The following is an 18,005-nucleotide window of genomic DNA, read 5'->3' as shown; positions in this document are numbered from 1 at the left end:
TCGGGGAGATAACGAGGGCAACTCCGGCGGCTCGACTGATGGAACTCTGGAACTTTTGCTGGCGCAAAGAATCGCAGCGAATGTTCCCGAGGTCCGTTGAGCCAGTAACAAGACAGCAAAAATAAGCTGACGGTGGACACTGAAGGCTCTTCACCAATGACCGCCACCACAATCTGGCTTATACGGCGACGGATACGCTAACTCCCATTTTAGACGGCACTAAACCAAGATAGGTAGCGGTGGAGCGGCGATGATTCGATCTGGGGTGCAAAGGCTGGATTCGCAAGGGCAAGACGCTGAGAGACGCCGTCCAGAACCACTTTTTTGGCGACTGGAGGGCCACAGGAACAGACGCTCGGGTCTCGCTTGGTACTATACGTTGACATTCCCAACCGGACGGACAAGCCCTCGCGAAGCGCAGCGCGAAAAAGCAAAAAGGAGGACAAAGGGTCTCGAAGACGTGAGGACCCCAGTTAGCCGTAGATCCCCCTGGGAGATCGATAACAGCGATAAGTGATAGAGAGCGAGACCTCTTACCTCAGACCTGGAAAAAAGACCATTCTCTCGGACTTAAGCTGCAGGTGACAAGGACCAGCCCAGCTTCATCGCCAAGGTCCAACATCCTCCCTGACCACTCTCACCTCTCAACAGGTAAGCATCATCATCACTCTCTGCTCCTTCCTCACCTCAGCCACGGCCACTCCCTGCCTTGATCTGATATTATCTCCTCCTTGCTGTCATCCGCCCCCGTATCTGATGATCTGATTCCGACATTCCCTGGCGTCTGACGGTTTTGATTGATCTCCCTCTGCCGCCGATCTCCTTCGTCACTTCTCTTACACCTCATCCTGTCTGCCTTCTTCTGTTCCACCTGCAGCATCTGTTGCTTGCCTGTGCTCTTTTCGTTTGCATCTGCTCTGGCCTGGTCGAGAATTTTCCCCTTTTCCATCGCTCACCTCGTCGTTCTACCAGACCTCCGTCAATCTCCGCCAATCTCCCTGTTTGAATCGCCACTACGCTTTGTGTCGGCCGGCGCAGGCCTTTTCGTGCCATTCCAAGCAGTCGTCCTTCGTTTACACGGAGTACAGATCTCCATTGCATTCCTGATTTTTCATAATATTCCCGAAGCCTTCTCGAATCTCGAGGATCTTCATTCCCGTCCTCGGCTCCGCCTATTTGCTTTGGAGTTTCACTAGCTGCAGCACCGATCGGTTTGCCATCCTAGCCAGACGCCCTAGCCCTCTCTTTTCTTTTTCTTCTACTTGGTCATCTTGACCGACTTTTACTTTCGTCATACAATCCTTTACACAACATATCGCACGACCAACCGCCCTCTTATTTCGACCGCCCATATCCAGCGAGCTACGTCCCCGGAGCACTCCCTCATTCTTGCTTCAAGAACCCTAACGGGGGGGGGTTTTTTTCCGAGTCGCAACGATCTAGATATTCGAGAAGAGATCAACAGTGGAAATGCTAGCGTCCCTTCCGCACATGGAGACCCTGCGATCCCACCCTCGAAACCCGGACGCGGTAGTCCGACACCCCTCGGCCGAAGACTTAGACGCTGCTCAGCAGCTCATTTCATCCGCTCAGGCCGGCCGGGAACATCCCCTTGATCGCCATTACACTGATGACGGAGTGAGGAGCTTTGAGGCGGGGTCTTCACACAACCACCATGAGGGGGACTACCCGATAATTCAGACATCCGAGACTGTCGCGAATGGGCACATGATTGAGAGAACATCACCTAAATCTAAGGATACATCATTCCTGGGGCACTCTTGCAGGTTTGTTTTGCGCATTTTCCGCATTAGGTCTGCGGTCAACTAACATTAGTTGTGTTCTTAGTAATTGCGGGACGAAAAGCACACCATTATGGCGGCGATCGCCAACCGGCGCCATGATCTGTAATGCATGTGGCCTCTACCTCAAAGCACGAAATGTCGCGAGACCAACAAAAAGGAACCGAACCCAGGCAAGTCCGGAGGCATTTATCCCGGAGAATTTTCCCGCCGGTGCTCAGCCAGACCCCGTTGTTGGCGGGAACGAAGGCTGCGGTGGCTCCTCCGGATCTTGCCCGGGCGGTGGGAATTGCAACGGTACAGGTGGTGCAGAGGGCTGCGACGGCTGCCCGGCTTACAATAATCGTGTCTACAAGTCAACAGCGCGTGGTAACGTCGCGGCGCATGCGTTGAATCGAGCTGCAATTCCAGAAACGGCTCCACCATCGCAAGAGCCTGAGGTACCGGTAAGAAACAATGGACAGCCAGAGGGCAATATGTTGGTAGCTTGCCAGAACTGTGGGACGACGGTAACACCACTTTGGCGACGAGATGAGAATGGCCATCCCATCTGCAATGCCTGCGGTATGATTTCTCTACCTGGTTATATTTTATGACAATCGGCTAATGAATGTTAGGTCTTTATTATAAGCTCCACGGTTGCTACCGGCCCACCACTATGAAGAAGACGATCATCAAGCGACGAAAACGCGTTGTACCAGCCCTCCGAGAACACTCTCCGACGGCGGCTACCCATTCTTCCCATGGCTCCTCCGCGTCGCCAGAGGCATCCTCCCCAGCCACGCTTGCGCATTCACAGGACGGCAGCTATCGGTATTACAGTTCGGAGCCTGCCGATCATTATCATCGGATCTCGCCTGCTGCGCAGCGACCGTTCGGATTTGCTCCACCACCGGTCGATTTTACTGGTTTCAACGCTGGACCTGTATCATTGCCCCATCACCCCCCTCCGCCAAGACTGCTTGAGCCTGGTCATCCTACGTCGCAATATGGTCGACGGTCAATCTCACCGAGCTCGTCGGTGAACTCAAGAAAACGACCGCTAGCAGAAACGGGACCGACTTCAGATGCTGCTTCCATTCCAACAACCTTGGAAGCCGGATCGAATCAGCTTCCCCCCATTGTTTCCTCTGCAAACCCCCCGCCGCCCGCTCGACTTAGCTCGATCTCTACTATTCTCAATCAAGCTCATACTCGGGACGAAGCTCGGTTAGACCCTTCGCTTGCCGCCATGGCTCGCCAGCAACACCCTCAACAACACCCTCAGCAACCTTCTCCTCTCGGTGCTCAGCACTCGCAGGCACTACCGGGGGTATCTGACCTTGATGGGCTTAGGGAGGACCGTCGGGCTAAGCTTCAGCGGGAAGCTGAAGAAATGCGAGAGCTTCTCCGGGCGAAGGAACGGGAGCTCGCAGAACTCGGAAATCAATGACAAAAAAGACGATGGGAACCTAACGTGTTTATTTGTCTCCTTGTACATCCGTCTCATTAGAGGTATATTCGGCGCGATTCTTTCTGCGAGATACCACGATCAACGGTCAATTGCTGCTTCAACGGAGTTCTTTTGTCAAAACTTAGGGGATATCTCCCCAATCTGTTTCAATATTTATTCCAAATTCTTAGCGTTGGTGGAATTAGCGATTACAAGAAAAGGATAGGAAATGGGTATCAGGCGGTTATTCAGGGTGAAATTGAGGTTTACATGGTTTCAACGGATGCTTATTCGAACCCGCTCGGTTGCAAGGGATGGATGGTTGGAAGGACGAACGGATGGAGTTCAACAGTGGAAACGGGTTCATAGACTGATTGCTATTCAACAATCTCATCCTTTATTTCATACTTCTACGCTTTTACTGTGATTTAGGAGGCTCGTCGCGATGTCTTGACTTACCAGCTTGACATCTAGGTATCTGTAACAATTGAGTACTACCATAGGACCCGGGCATATTTCCATGGATACCGCCCCTTCCCCAAATGGTACTTTTGCACACCCGAGTCGCTCCTTCCATTTGAGTTCTTTGTCCTTCGCAAAGCTTAACAGGAAGGAGCACCTCCCATTGGATTGGGCCCCGATCGCTCCTTCCTCAATTAAGACAGGTCACCTACTGGTTTTTCGCGCCTCGTCTGGGGGAGCTCTCGAGTCCGGGCCCAGGCGCAACCAGGCACGCCTGCTAGATCTACAACCGGCATGGTATCGCCCAGGTCTGTTAGAGGCTCAGAGGTCAGCCAATAAAAGTATGCAGTACCATTACCTATCTAGGTATGGCTCTGGCGCGGTCTAGGTGGTCAACCGTGCCTAGGTGCCTGCCTTCACCTTGAATACGGGGTCGCGCCTGCCAACCTAGATAGGTTTATTTGCCTTGGCGAAGAAGGAAATAGTGGTCGCCTGTTGCTTCTTCCTCGCGTGGCTGCGGTTCACGAGTCGCTTGGGGAAGGAGCTGTCTGGGCCGTTGCTTGGGCGTTGGGCGTGCCTTCCTCGTGCGGAAAGGTGTTCTGCAACTGGAGTATACCGGTACCTGAAGGGCACGGCAGGGAACAACGGACTATACTATGGTGGAGATCAAAATCTCTCAAGGCTGCAGTGTCTTATGTTTCCTCAATCAGCAATCTCGAAGACAAGCTATGGGCGGGGAGTGCTGAGGGAAGTAAGTGTCTTCACCAAAAAAAAATTAGTACGCATTCGTCAGTTATTGCCTGTAAAATATATATGTGGAAAATACATATATCTGGTATGATATAAATGCCCGCTCAGATACGTCGACGTAAAATACAAAAGCCACCAGTTGCTGCGAGTCTAGCCACCCTAATCAATGCACTGACGTCTTCGAGAACCAAACCTGAATCAAAACTCATCGCCCGTTCAACACCAGGTTCGTTTGGCTCGTATCCGCGCCAACAACGCCAATATCACCTTCATGTGTGGATCCTGTCCTGACTTCAGGAATCGCCTCATTGATAGAGCTGCTCCCATTTCTCTTTGCGCGTTCGGTTCCTGTTGCTGTTGCTTCGGCAATCGGTACCACTTTACCGTTGGCGTCAAGTGTAAGGAGACCGAACTCTGGGTCTTGGGAAGCTGTTGCCCTGAGCCGTGCTGTACGAGAGGCGATGGTCCGTGTAGAATTCGTGGTCGTTTTGCTTCGAGAGCCGACAGTGGAACGAAGAATGGGAACTATGCGGCATACGAGGGGGCGGAGGAAGGGGAGACATGCGCAGATGATAGCTATGTTGCATTCGGCTGCTGTCCAGAACGCGGCGCCGACATTGCTCCCTGTTTGAGTATGACTGCGTTAGTGAGTGTCTTGGTTTGAAGGAGGGTGGGTGGCATACAAGATGTATCGGGGTGTTCGGCTGCTTGGTGAAGACTGAAGAGGCGGAGGATACCGGTGATCACGACACTGTCACTTGTATCAGCTATGATTCTTTTTTTCTCCCATGGAAGTCCAGCTCCAAGGGATGCACACTGACAGCCAACCCAACATGAAGATAACAAAGAGCGCGGTCTTTTGTGCCCAAGGAAGCCGGAGCTTTGAGAGTTGAAAGACTGGGAAAGGGGGAATGATGAGATCGGTCGCAATGCTCATCGAGGCATTGAAGAACCAAATGATCTCAAAGTTAAGGCATGTGCCAGGCAATTCTCTATTCCAAAATTTGGCCACCGGTAGGCAGTTGAGAAGGCCGCTGATTATTGCAAATATCGACCAGAGAACCACCACACCCAAAACAACATAACAGATGATGCAGAATCGGCGGTTAGGGAAAAGGCGGAGGTATTGGAAAATCAAGGAGACCTTGGTAAGCCCCAAGCTGGCGATATACATGGGAACTGCGACCCATAAGCACTGCATAGAGAGTAAAAGTTAGTTACGCATACAAACGCTGCCACGGACATGTTCAATTATTCAATGCCTTACCTTGAGTTGCTTCTCCAATTGCCCTTGCGTCAAATCATCGGGTTGCTTCCCTAAGCCGAGCTTGTATCCTGGGGAGTGTCAGTGGAAATTGTTGTGATGATTACTCGACAACTTACGGGAGATAGCGAGGCCGGCGTAGACGACTGCAAAGACCTTTGCATCATATCAGTAACAACCTAGTTTTCAAGTTGTAAGGGAAATACCAAAGACGCTAGCATAGTCCAGTCCTCTCGTCCACATCGTTTTATCAAACCAGTTCGGGTATATAGGCGCATCGACACTGCTAACACTGAGAGACCGATGAGTGTAGCTGCCCCCACTATAGCTGGCTCACTCCGAGGCGGGTTTTCATGGAACTCTCTAGGTAGCAGGCTCTCCTGCAGAGACGCGTTTATCACCACCCAGCCAATGAAGATCTCAAGTGCCTGCAATGCGAGAAAGGCATGAGATCCAAAGATTGTCGATTCACGGGCCACTCATGCCTGTACCATGTCCGGAAGCACAGAACTGGGTGTGACAACCTGCGGCAGGGGGAATCAAGAGGAATAAAGGCACGGCTACCGCTGCAATATGAGCAAAGTAACCTGGGGAGGTCCAAGTGACATGGAGCCCGTTAGCTGCGCTACATCCTAATTCTCGCCTAGGCAGGTCCTCTGAGGCTTTGTCTTTTCTGGCAGCGACCAATCGGACTCTTGATGCAATTTATTAAGTTGTGACAGCTGGAGTGCCTCAAACGGCCCTCGGCAAGCCTTTCTAGTCTCAGTAGTATTGGAAACCAATCTACCTGGTCGAAGGATCGGTAGATAGTAAACACATCGAATTCTCGGCAGTCAGGCTTCAGGCACTTCGACCTCCAAGAGTGCCCTGTTCAATCCAAGAGTCCAACGATATTTTGCTTTGATCATTGTGTGATGAGCGCAAAAAATCATCCTATGGGGCGTATACTTCGGACAAAAGTGAAGATTGTTCGAAATTGCTGCATCATAGATCTCAACCGCACAGCGGGTGCCCAATGGTGAACGCAGACGAATATCGATTGAGCCGCGGAGAATGTGTCTCAGACCCAGAAAGGGTGCTCTAGTCTGCAAAGATGCCAATCACCTTTCAGAGTTGGAATTATATTATTGGGGCGCACGGCAAGTCGGAAGTTAAGTTTCTTTCAACTCGACATTTTAGAGTTTGGAACGCTCATTTTCCAGGGCGCAGCATCGGAAAAGGCCTGACGGCTGGCGACGATCACCGAGTGGCCTTGGGCTTGAACGCGTGATGGACTCTGGATGTGGCAAAGTCGTCTGACTTTGACCGGCCTCTGTTGTCCGTCCAGAAGACAGGCTGTGGCATTGAGTTTCACGGCCATTTTCTCCGCCATGGGTTCTTTCCCCTGAATGTCAGATTCAATCCCAAAAGCAAGTATGGTCTCGGTCCTCAGGGGCCGGTAAGCGCGCATTGATCGAGATTGGTGCCTTGGTGCATGGACAAATGTACCGATGCGCCTTATCGAAGTTCCTGAGGGACTTGCAGGGACAGCCTGGGGAGGCCTCTCAATTGCGCCAACCGAAACCGGGGTTGGTAGAGTATGTCAGACTTTGAGAGAAGATATGATCCAGTCTCAAGGCCATGAGATTGAAGCTTAGAGGAGGAAATGTATTTTTCATGCGTGGCCTAGAAAGTTGTACCCCGCGTAGCTAGTACTCTCTGGCGAGTAGCGATCGATTCACTGCCTAATGCGAGAAAAGACCGTGCGAAGACTATGGGGCAATCGCTGCTTCAGAACGATGGGTTCTGTTGAAATCGTAGGGGAGGTATTAGGAAGGAAGAAAGGGTAAAGACTGAAGAGTCCGATTGCGGCAGGACGGCAGAGATCACATGCTGCTTGACTTATGGAAGCTATGCAAAACAAAGTAAATTACAAAATCAAGCATCATAATCCAACTCATGTCCAGCAACTACTGAATAAAACATTACTCCAAATGCCATGCTCTTGACCGACAATAAACCCCTAGGGCTCATTCGCATTAACGCAATACCTGAGTCGAGAAGGTCCTTCCCGAGTTGGCCGCTCCGCTGTCTGAGGAGCCTGTACGGATTGTGACCACTGCCTATAGGTCTTTATATCGGTTTCCGGAAAGCATCCGTTCCCAAACACACTGTCCTGGTCGAGGTAGAGCTCGACATCACCAGTGTCTCTAATAATTGACTGCGCCGTCTCTGTGTCATTAATCCAACGTCCATGCTCGCTGTAGCATTGAAATGTCTGGCCCTCGGCGTACGCCATCAATTCGTGACATTCTTCAGGTATAGGAACCCGGTCTCTGAGACGGACGAATACGGGGTCGACGTGATCCATGGCGTTTCTAAGAACGATATCCCTCCAGTCTATGTCTGAAATCGTTGGTGGAAACACCTTCTGGTTGCCCATGACAAAGGGTGAGACTTCAGGGTCCGTGTTGCTGGGTTCGCGAATCGGAACACCCTGCCAGTTGAAATGGTGAATTTGATTACCGGGGCGGGCCAGCTGCCCACTGCGACGCCAAAATTCCGTTAGGTCAAGGGTTGCCCAAATCGGCCTCAGTCTTGCCTCTCGGTCCAACCTCTCCTCTTCTCTAAACCTTTTTTCTTCCCCAAGGCTGCCCGCCTCCCTATCCTCTGTCAAAAATCGCTGATTGTCAGACTTTATAACATCATTCTCAGTTATCTGCGCCGAGTCCATAGAATCTTCGAGATCGTCGAACCCCAAGCGCGAGAAGTCGGCGTGTCCGGACTCCATTATCGCGGAGGTCTCTCCCGCAATCGTCACAGAAGTCTCTGACATATCTGGAGATTTGCATACAACTGCAGCAAACAGTCTTGCGCGGAAGATTTGTCTGTAGCTAAGTGCGCGTTGGAAGGGCTATTTATTGTCAGTATTTGACGCAACTCCCTAGTAAACTTGGCTTGACCTGGTACTTACTCGGGTAGCGAACTTTCCCAGCTCCAACGAGATATAGACCGAAAGGATATAACCTTTTAAATGATATCACCAAGGCTCAAGGTGCTGCTTAAGAAAAGATGGTCGCTTTGAAAGCTTTCGAAAATCTGACTTCCTCGGAAGGATACAAGTCCACGACAATCACTGTGTCTAAAGATGCCTCGGTGCGTAACTAGGTATTCGCTTAATACCAACAGAAACGTAAATGGAGAAGCAAGAACATGAAATGTGCAAGCGAAGAAAGACACTTTGAGCTCGGGACATGGCCACCGGGCGCGGCTGGCTTGAAGTATGCTTGTCAGGGCAGTGCCTGTCGACCGCGCCAGTCGTGACCGCAAAGCTGGAACTGAGTTCCAGACCAATACGCTGAATCATTTCTAGCCTGTTGAAAGTCCGTTCGAGCCTCGAGGTTCCGCTTTGTTTTATACTTCGAGGTTCCAGTCATTCTGACGGCAAGAACGACCCGACGCGCTGGACCTGGGGAGACTAACTCTATCTTCCAGTCATTACATCATTATTCAAGACTTTCATACCGACGCGGCTAGCATATCAGATTTCACTGGGTTAGAAATGTTCACCGTGTTCCGGAGCAAGGCTTCTCGTCGTCAGCTGGCAGACGGGTGGTGAACTTTGGTATCTTAGAGCTGACACAGGGCTCCTAGGCGCATTATCAGACATGAAGATAAATCAATCCATTATTTGTTATTTTATGCGAATGTATGAAGTAGAATTTCAAACATCAAATGCAAGAGAAGAAGACGAAGTATGCCTGTACCCCTGTACCAAAGTATAGGGCACGTGTCACGTGGATATCCGTCGAGAGTCGGAAAAGATCCGACCGGGCGAACCTTCTGCCGAGCACTGACGCAGCGCAAAACGCTCTAGCCGCAGCCGCCCCGCTATTGCGAGATCAACTCCCCGCAGCAGCTCCCGTCCTCTTATATATACTGCCCGGCCCTTATCTTTCTGTCCAATTTTGCTTCTCCAATTACCCCGCCAGTGACTAGCAACGTGCTGTCTCATATGAAGCATCTCAGAGCTTACCGCCACTCAATTGCAGCTCTCCGCCATATCGCTTCCTCCCCTCTTCGAACCACCTCCGCATTTACCACCCCATTTCAGCAAACAGCTCCGATATTCGGGCCCGCTTTCTTCAGACGCACAATGGCTTCCGCTATGGCAAAGCGCCTTGAGGGCAAGACAGTCGTTATCACCGGTGCTTCATCGGGAATTGGACGCAGCACAGCCAAGGAGTTTGCCCGGACAGCACCCAAGGACCTAAAGCTCATTGTCACAGCTCGCCGTGTCGACGCTCTCGAGGAGCTGGCGGAGGAAATCAAGAAAGAGGTTGGCGAGGGTGTCAAGACTCTGCCTGTGAAGCTGGATGTTAGCAACCCGGAGGAAGTCAAGAACTTTGTGCAGAACCTCCCTGAGGAGTTCAAGGATATTGACATCTTGGTCAACAATGCGTGAGTCGCTTTACTTCTGTTGGATTACAGGTTACTGACAGAGTGAAGCGGTCTCGTCAAGGGCGTTGCTGGCGCTCCCAACATTAACCCCGAGGATATCAACGTCATGTTTGCGACCAACGTCACCGGCTTGATCAACCTTACTCAGGCGGTTCTCCCTATCTTCCAGAAGCGTAGCGACGGCGGCCGCGGAGACATCATTAACATTGGAAGCATTGCTGGTCGCGAGCCCTACCCCGGCGGCAGCATCTACTGCTCCACCAAGGCTGCCGTGAAGTCGTTCACTGAGGCCTTGCGCAAGGAACTCATTTCTACCCGCATCCGTGTCATCGAGATTGATCCCGGTCAGGTTGAGACTGTAGGTAACTTCTCCTGCTTATCAGGCTCCGGCTAATATAGCTCTTCAGGAATTCTCCGTTGTCCGCTTCTACGGTGACAAGTCCAAGGCCGATGCCGTCTATGCGTAAGTCAACCGCACCAGGGATACAGGACACGCGCTAACCAAGATGTAGTAACTGCGAGCCTCTTACCCCTGAGGACATTGCTGAAGTCATTGTCTTTGCCGCTGGTCGGAGGGAGAACGTTGTCATTGCTGATACCCTGATCTTCCCCAGCCACCAGGTAAACTCACTCCAGCATCTGTGCGTATAGTTCGGAAACTAATCGATTCCTATAGGCATCCCCCGGTCACGTCTACAAAAAACCCCAATAAATGACTGTCAGAGTATGTGTGGAGTAATGTAGATAAGGACCAGGGTTTAAAGTATAGACGTCGAATATGAATATATATATATCTTCTATATCTCCTCAAAACAAACCCCGTCTATGCGCGACTGGTGTGTTCTACCATAGTTAATCAATTCGGATATAATGGCACCATCCCCTAGACGCAATTAGCAATTCCAGGCATCACAAACCACCATTACACCACCTCAAAAGGAATCGAAAACTCACCTCCGTATTCCTAGGCTCAACAAATAACCCCCTCCCCCGCGCCACAAAAACACCCTCCTCTTCCTCCCTACTACCCCCATCACACTCACTCTCCCCCCTCTCCCCCATATCATCCCATTTAAAATCACCAAGGCACCTCATCTCACCCCCAACCCAAACCTTCCGCTCCTCAACTTTCTCAATCTCCGCCCGGGCAATATAAACCCTTCCCGGCACAGCAGGCGCCTTGTACTCCATCTCCAAACGAACCGTCATACCAATCCGCGACGGGAAAACCTCGCTCGCGAGCCGCGCGAATATGTCGTCGAAGAGGACGGAAAGGAGGCCGCCGTGGATGAAGCCCGCGTGGCCTGTTAGGTGGGTTGATAGGTAGAGGGGGGATATTATGCTGGGGCTGGGGTTTGTTGACGGTGGTGACTTTAGGAAGTAAATAGGCTCAACGGGGATTTTGGATTCGTTCCCCAGAAATGCTGTTGTGACGAGGTGTGTTTTTTGGGCGTGTGGGTGCATGCATCTCATCGGGTGGAATTCTGTATACAGTGGGTTTTGGCGGAGGTGTTTGATTAAGGGGAGGGAGGAGATGAGGTGTTCTAGTTGCGCTGGGGTTTTGAGGAAGGTAGGCGTGGTGATGGGCTCTTTGAGCGGTTGTGGTGGTGAGCTTGGGCTTGGGCTTGGGCTTGATCTTGATTTTGAGGCCGAAGCTGAAGATGCGGATCGGGTATTGGCCGGGGCTCTCGCGCTCGAATGCTGGATGTGTGACGGGGATTGCTGGTGAGAGAGGAATCTATGTGAAGCATGAGGTCGCTGGAGGTTGTGATGGACTTGTCGAAGCTGTGGTAGGTGACGCTGTCTTTTCAATAAATGCATAGGGAGAGACATGATATCTGCCTAGGGAACAATATACGAAAGGATGCTGGTCTATCAAGCTCTGGTAAGCGGTATAAAGTGTGGTATTTGAAAAGTAAGACCTGGTTCTCACCTAGCCATATAAACGGTGGACCATCCTAAGCCAAAGCCGAGGTAAATAAAAGGTACCTATATATTACTACCTACAGCACCATTAACGCAACGCTCCTTGTGTAAACCCAAGAGTTGGTCCAAATTGTTGACCCTGACAAGCGAGGCTATTCTTCTTGGGCATCTAAACGATTTCTGAAGCATGAAAGTACCTTACACCGGATATTGCGGACCGCATCGTTTATAGTAGAGCTACCCCGCTCGTTCGCCTATCTGAGACAGCCGAAGTATGAGATGGGGATATCATCAGGTACATAGTACTTGGATATAAAAGCTCCTACTGTGTGCTTCACTGGCGAGAGTTGGATCATGACTCCTGAGTTGTCTGTATATAGAGACATGTGAGAGGAAAGGACAGGAAGCGTGAAGGTAGCGAAAACCTATATCATATAGGCATTGTAGTATAGAGCCAGTATAAACAATTAGTAAATAGAATACGCAATACTTGAACAAAGTACTGTACCTCTAAAAACAAATATGTTTTCACAACCGAGGCTATGCGACTCAGCAGAAGACAGTCGTGGATCACGGTTCGTGATATATATAAAGGCCTACTTGGGACCTTATCTTCATACAACAACCATACAATCACCCAGAATCAAAATGATTACCTCAGTTCCCAACGACCCAGAACCCAACGCCGTCCAAATAACTACGACCCCCTCAGGAATAACAACAATTACCCTCAACCGCCCAGCCCGCCGCAACGCCATCGACGGCCCAACAGCCCGCAAACTCACCTCCGCATTCCTCGCTTTTGAGGCCGACGAATCCCAAAAGGTTTGCGTCCTTACCGGCGCAAACGGTACATTCTGCGCAGGCTTCGACCTGCACGAAGTCGCGAAATATGAATCTCAGTCTGAATTAGACGGCACCTACAACGGCCCCCGCATAAGCCACCACTCCCGCGTTGAAGGCCGCAACATGGGCCCAATAGGCCCCTCACGCATGCAAATCACAAAGCCCGTTATAGCCGCTGTAGCTGGGTACGCTGTTGCCGGCGGATTAGAACTAAGCCTTATAGCAGATATCCGCGTCGCCGAAGAAGATGCTATTTTCGGCGTCTTTTGTAGACGGTGGGGTGTCCCGCTTATAGATGGCGGGACTGTGCGGCTTCAGGCTATTGTTGGGCTCGGGCGTGCAATGGACATGATCCTTACGGGGCGCGGTGTTGGTGCGCAGGAAGCCTTGAGCATGGGGTTGGCGAATCGGGTTGTTCCGAAGGGTAAAGGGGTTGATGAGGCGATGGGGATTGCGAGACAGCTTGTTGGTTTTCCGCAGGGGTGTATGAATGTTGATCGGGCGAGCTGTTATAATGCGGCTTATAATGCGGTAAGCTTTGAAGAGGCGTTGGCGTTTGAGTATGATCGTGGGATTGAGGTTATTGAGAGTGAGAGTGTGAAGGGGGCGAAGAAGTTCAGGGATGGGGCTGGACGGCACGGCAAGTTTGATTTTGAGGGGAATTTGTAGGCCATTCTATGAGATCATTCAAGTGGTGTATTAAGTATAGCTTATGAACAGACTATGGGGATTGGTTGGTGTAGTGAACGTGCTATCATGTCTAGGTTTGTCAACTACTACCAGCTTGGTGGAATTTTATAACGCGTCAAGCAATCGCACCTTCCTATTTGCTATGCGTGGTCGTTCCTTTCCTTTTACGATAAATGCTTACCAATCAGTCCTCAGAAGGAAGGTGCAGTTGATCGTACCTTCCTACCTGGTATACATGGCAGATCGTTCCTTCCGCGTATAGAGTGCTTCTAAACCTCATTTGGGAAGGAGCGCCCCCCTTGATTGTGCTTCCGCGCAGAGTTCAGACCGAGGTTCAAAAGAGATAGACTCCAGCTGAGCAATAATTGTGATCTTCCGCCTGCAGAGGGACACCAACTACACCTGTTGATCCGCGACATCCAGAGGACCAAAGTGTCGGATTTCAGGTTGCACAAGGTGTCGACGCGGGGTATAACATATACTCAGCATGACGTGAGAAAGAAACTCCGTTACACGATTGAGATCTGACAGCTGAAGATCACCGTGCAGTTGGTTGATCTCAAGCCAAGCAGAGCCATTTCTTCAAAAGTTAGAAATGATCAAGTTACCTTTCCCAGCAGGTTGCACGGCAGACCTAGGGTCGCTTTCATTGCCCTTTACGAGACCCGCCGTAAGACCGTGGATTGGAGTTCGTGTTGCACAACCGTCCTGCCGGGTCAGATATCGCCCGATTTGGAGGCATAGATCGCCGAGAGGCGCCCGGAGTTGCGAGGCTGAGGTCTTATGCAAGCTTGATATAGGCCCAGTGGCGGTAATTGGCTTTTGCGTGTCTGCATATACTCAGCTCTATCGAAACTGTATTCTGAGTCGAGGTCAGTGCTGAGACTAGAGTCAGGTCTCGGGGTAGAGTTGAGGGATGTCTCATAAATTGGATCACTGTGTCATATCTGTCAGCAACCGTCAAGTCGACTCTGATTAGAGTGAAGTTCATGAGAGGCTGATTGACGTAGGGTGATTTTCCCGGGATCGTCGTTGTTCGCAGATAGTTTGGAGGTGAATGAGAAAGGCATCAAGGGCATTGGCTGGTCTCATGCACGTAAGAAATACTCCCGGCGTCATGTCATCGCCGTTTGGCATACTCCAGCATACTCCGTGGTAATATCTGATAATCATCAAGGTTGTCAGCGGTCCATAAGGATGAACTATGCCGCTGTGGCGGCGTTGGTTGACATGTTATAAGCCGGGCAACGGGCCAATCTCGATTGCGCTTGGTGGAGGCGTGGGGAACAGCCCTGGGCGGCTTGACGTCGAGGTGCTTTATCTCCAACGTCCGTTTCGAACAGGAGATGAACACGGAGAACTGCTGAGATGATCCCTTGAATGATGTCAGTGTCGGCTTTTGCGCCATAGTGCGGACTCATACATACAAAGTACGACTCGACCTGGTAAGGACTGGGGCCGAGGCCTCAAAGGTGCATGATTCGAGTGTCTGGAGTCTGGACGTGTAGATTTTAGAGTCGCCTGTCTGAAGCAAAAATATTACTCCGAGCAGTCTCCACGGCGAGGTTCAACCCGACGAGCCGAAGCTTGGACAGTGGACATAACGAAGGCTTCTCAATGGTCCATGTCACACATTCTCCTCCAATGGAGCTTCTGGAAGTGTGATTGCCTGCGGACGGCGTCTACTCATCACTCTGCAGAGTTGCAGTGACCGAAGTGCAGAAACCATTCCTGACGCCAGAGGAAGAATAATAAATCAGGCGTGAGATTGATAGAAACGCGTCGCAATTAATGTACATTGAGTTTAATTTATTCGGCAAGGCTGGGACGGTGATTGGGCGCCCAGAGTTGATAAAGCTGGAAAAAAGGGCCAGAAAGAAGGCAGAGTCAGTGCTGTGGATGGCCCCTTTTTTCAGGCTGATCTGCACCATATTTGTTTTCCTATGCCACTCACCGATGGGAGGGAGGTAGCAGATAGACCAGAAGAAACTGGACAATAAAAGACAATCTCTGAAATACCTCCGTAGGAATATACTCAACCAATGACTACCGGCAGAGTTAGTAGATGATGAATAAGATAGCATGCTAGATCAGCATCCCCTTTCCCCTCTCCATCTCGACTCCACTCGCTCTCTCCCTCTCTCAGTCCCAGTCCCAACTCTCCCAACCACTGAACCACAACTCAGTCTCCCTTCCCTCTCCTGATCCATTATCCACGACTCGACCTCCGTGTTCCATTCGCTTTCGAGAACACTCCCTGGGAGATAAAAATATCCAAGAGACTAGTTTGTGTTCCTCGAGTCGTGAACCCCTGATCCTCTCAATCCTCGACTCTCTTCTTTAAGCTTGGCCTAGTCTCTCTGGACCCGCCGTTGCTGTGGCCTGCCTCTTAGGCGCATCCTGCTTTCGCGCGAAACTCCCGACCTGCTGGGCCCCGACTCTCGACCCTTTCTGCAAAAGAAAATTGTGCTGCTCCCTCGACCCGCTGTCGTTGTTATAGCTTCGATCACCATCGCTTCTCCTCCCTCTCGGTAGATCAACCCAACTGTCAGAATGGCTTCAAAGGTAGGCCTTTTTTTCCCGCTGTCGCTCGCTACCCCTTTCCCCCTTCCGGCGCCCGGTTCACCTAACGTCATCCTGAAACCGCCATCGCTCAACAGACTTGTCGTTGCTTACAATTCGCCTTTTTCTAGTTCCTCCGAGAGTACAAGCTCGTCGTCGTCGGTGGTGGTGGTGTCGGAAAGTCGTGTTTGACGATTCAATTGATCCAGAGTCATTTCGTGGATGAATATGACCCAACAATCGAAGGTTCGCTCGTCAAGACCAGCTTGGTCAATTCCATCGCTCATCACATTATCCCGCAGATTCATACCGCAAGCAGTGCATGGTCGACGATGAGGTTGCTCTGCTCGATGTCCTCGATACCGCCGGTCAGGAAGAATACTCCGCCATGCGCGAACAATACATGCGAACGGGCGAAGGCTTCCTCCTAGTCTACTCGATCACGTCGCGTCAATCGTTCGAAGAAATCATGACATTCCAACAACAGATTCTCCGCGTCAAGGACAAGGACTACTTCCCCATCATTGTCGTCGGAAACAAGTGCGATCTCGAGAAGGAGCGAGTGGTCACAGAGCAGGGTAAGCACACTTGTCGGTCTACAGTCTTTCGCGGCATTCACTAATGTCACTTCTGTTTCATCTAGAGGGAGAAGCTCTCGCAAACCAGTTCGGTTGCAAGTTCATCGAAACCTCTGCCAAATCCCGCATCAACGTCGAGAACGCATTCTACGACCTCGTCCGTGAGATTCGCCGCTACAACAAGGAAATGTCCTCCCCATCCGGCTCCGGTGCCTTTGGCGCTCGCGCCCCCGACAACAAGATGGATGTCAGTGAGCCTGGCGAGAGCGCCGGCTGCTGCTCAAAGTGTATTGTTATGTAATGGTCGGCAAGCAACGCGTCGAAAAAACGAAAGCAATAAGTCGAGAGACGAAGATTCACATAGAGAAACCCCATCGAGAGGAGTCACAACAACGGAGTTGAGGGCTCAACGGGGTTGCGGATTGTGACATTTATTTTTTATACCACACGAGGCTCGCCATCAGATGATCCATCACGCCGTCATCTTCGCCATGAATGTTCGATTCCCCATCTGTTTCTCTGTTTGATCTACCTGTTTTATCATTTTTATTTTTTTTTTACTTGGAAAGACTAGTATTATGATTCTCGCTGGAGTGCGAGGAATACCTACCCAGGCGTGTCAATAGATCTGTGCTATTACCGTATCTATTTCTTATCTATTTCCTTCGCCGGTTGCATCTGGTCCTACTATGCTTCTGCTTTGTATTGTTGACACTTACCCGGCATTTGGCTTCGTGCATCATCTGCCTTGTCTCTTCGAGCTTCTGTATGTCCAGCTTTGCATAGTTACTAATGTTCTATCGCATCAGCCTCATATCTCATTACTGTTATGACTTTACGTAACTGTTTTCGATTAGGTTTCCAGTAGCCTAGCCTCGTCCAGCAACGTCCTGCTTCTATGCCATCTTCATTGATGCTACTCAAGCTTTTAAAATTACCGGCTATCATAGCTCAGCGGGTCAATTCAGCAGCTAGCATCGGCTTCCAACCATCTCCGATTCAGGACCTACTCTCCGGTATTCAGCTATTATACAAAGCAAACAGCCCCGACATCGCGCAGCCTCCATCGCTCCCTCCCAATGAAATATATTTCCCAGCAAGGAAGGCGCGTATTCAGACAAAAAAAAGGAAGGTACGATTGCGTGCCCGTTGGGAAGGAGTGACTGGTCCATCGTGCTTTCCTTTTGACTCGGTCCGAGTTTCGTCGGAATAGGAAGGTGAGACTACGTGTGTAGATAGAGAGTAAGGAGCAA

General features: G+C 50.7%; 8 protein-coding genes across 8 annotated transcripts; 5 read left to right on the top strand and 3 right to left on the bottom strand.

Annotated features, from left to right (window-relative positions):
- Window positions 1–1,286: 1,286 nt before the first annotated feature.
- sreA (siderophore transcription factor SreA) lies at window positions 1,287–3,494 on the top strand. Its single transcript, XM_073766090.1, has 3 exons — window positions 1,287–1,787; window positions 1,849–2,366; window positions 2,420–3,494. The coding sequence occupies exons 1-3, from the start codon at window positions 1,471–1,473 to the stop codon at window positions 3,232–3,234; spliced, it is 1,650 nt and encodes a 549-aa protein (XP_073631682.1). The 5' UTR covers window positions 1,287–1,470; the 3' UTR covers window positions 3,235–3,494.
- Window positions 3,495–4,438: 944 nt separating this feature from the next.
- Window positions 4,439–6,521, bottom strand: BDV14DRAFT_130078 (PTH11-like integral membrane protein). The gene is made up of 6 exons (XM_073766089.1): window positions 5,917–6,521; window positions 5,830–5,866; window positions 5,714–5,781; window positions 5,268–5,641; window positions 5,130–5,197; window positions 4,439–5,070 (listed from the first exon to the last, which is right to left on the bottom strand). Exons 1-6 carry the CDS (start codon window positions 5,986–5,988, stop codon window positions 4,652–4,654), a joined length of 1,038 nt encoding a protein of 345 aa, XP_073631681.1. The 5' UTR covers window positions 5,989–6,521; the 3' UTR covers window positions 4,439–4,651.
- A 1,113-nt stretch (window positions 6,522–7,634) lies between these two features.
- On the bottom strand, window positions 7,635–8,921 carry BDV14DRAFT_166587 (uncharacterized protein). Its single transcript, XM_073767516.1, has 2 exons — window positions 8,664–8,921; window positions 7,635–8,603 (listed from the first exon to the last, which is right to left on the bottom strand). Exon 2 carries the CDS (start codon window positions 8,523–8,525, stop codon window positions 7,713–7,715), a length of 813 nt encoding a protein of 270 aa, XP_073631680.1. The 5' UTR covers window positions 8,526–8,603; window positions 8,664–8,921; the 3' UTR covers window positions 7,635–7,712.
- A 783-nt stretch (window positions 8,922–9,704) lies between these two features.
- Window positions 9,705–10,801, top strand: BDV14DRAFT_187521 (oxidoreductase, short chain dehydrogenase/reductase family; the record flags this gene model as incomplete). The annotated part of the gene is made up of 4 exons (XM_073770960.1): window positions 9,705–10,150; window positions 10,199–10,508; window positions 10,558–10,613; window positions 10,663–10,801. 4 exons carry the CDS (start codon window positions 9,705–9,707, stop codon window positions 10,799–10,801), a joined length of 951 nt encoding a protein of 316 aa, XP_073631679.1.
- A 205-nt stretch (window positions 10,802–11,006) lies between these two features.
- BDV14DRAFT_196531 (PaaI family thioesterase) lies at window positions 11,007–11,983 on the bottom strand (the record flags this gene model as incomplete). Its single annotated transcript, XM_073772464.1, has 2 exons — window positions 11,007–11,033; window positions 11,105–11,983. The coding sequence occupies 2 exons, from the start codon at window positions 11,981–11,983 to the stop codon at window positions 11,007–11,009; spliced, it is 906 nt and encodes a 301-aa protein (XP_073631678.1).
- A 741-nt stretch (window positions 11,984–12,724) lies between these two features.
- On the top strand, window positions 12,725–13,591 carry BDV14DRAFT_196530 (enoyl-CoA hydratase/isomerase family protein; the record flags this gene model as incomplete). The annotated part of the gene is made up of 1 exon (XM_073772463.1): window positions 12,725–13,591. The coding sequence occupies one exon, from the start codon at window positions 12,725–12,727 to the stop codon at window positions 13,589–13,591; it is 867 nt and encodes a 288-aa protein (XP_073631677.1).
- A 455-nt stretch (window positions 13,592–14,046) lies between these two features.
- Window positions 14,047–14,547, top strand: BDV14DRAFT_130046 (uncharacterized protein). The gene has a single exon (XM_073766088.1). It carries the CDS (start codon window positions 14,208–14,210, stop codon window positions 14,493–14,495), a length of 288 nt encoding a protein of 95 aa, XP_073631676.1. The 5' UTR covers window positions 14,047–14,207; the 3' UTR covers window positions 14,496–14,547.
- Window positions 14,548–15,931: 1,384 nt separating this feature from the next.
- On the top strand, window positions 15,932–17,352 carry BDV14DRAFT_130010 (Ras family protein). The gene is made up of 4 exons (XM_073766086.1): window positions 15,932–16,177; window positions 16,306–16,420; window positions 16,477–16,752; window positions 16,818–17,352. Exons 1-4 carry the CDS (start codon window positions 16,166–16,168, stop codon window positions 17,051–17,053), a joined length of 639 nt encoding a protein of 212 aa, XP_073631675.1. The 5' UTR covers window positions 15,932–16,165; the 3' UTR covers window positions 17,054–17,352.
- Window positions 17,353–18,005: the final 653 nt, after the last annotated feature.

This window comes from Aspergillus stella-maris (assembly GCF_047715825.1).
Source record: "Aspergillus stella-maris strain CBS 113639 unplaced genomic scaffold BDV14scaffold_7, whole genome shotgun sequence".
Lineage (NCBI taxonomy): Eukaryota > Fungi > Ascomycota > Eurotiomycetes > Eurotiales > Aspergillaceae > Aspergillus > Aspergillus stella-maris.
This window is presented reverse-complemented; position numbering and strand designations above follow the sequence as displayed.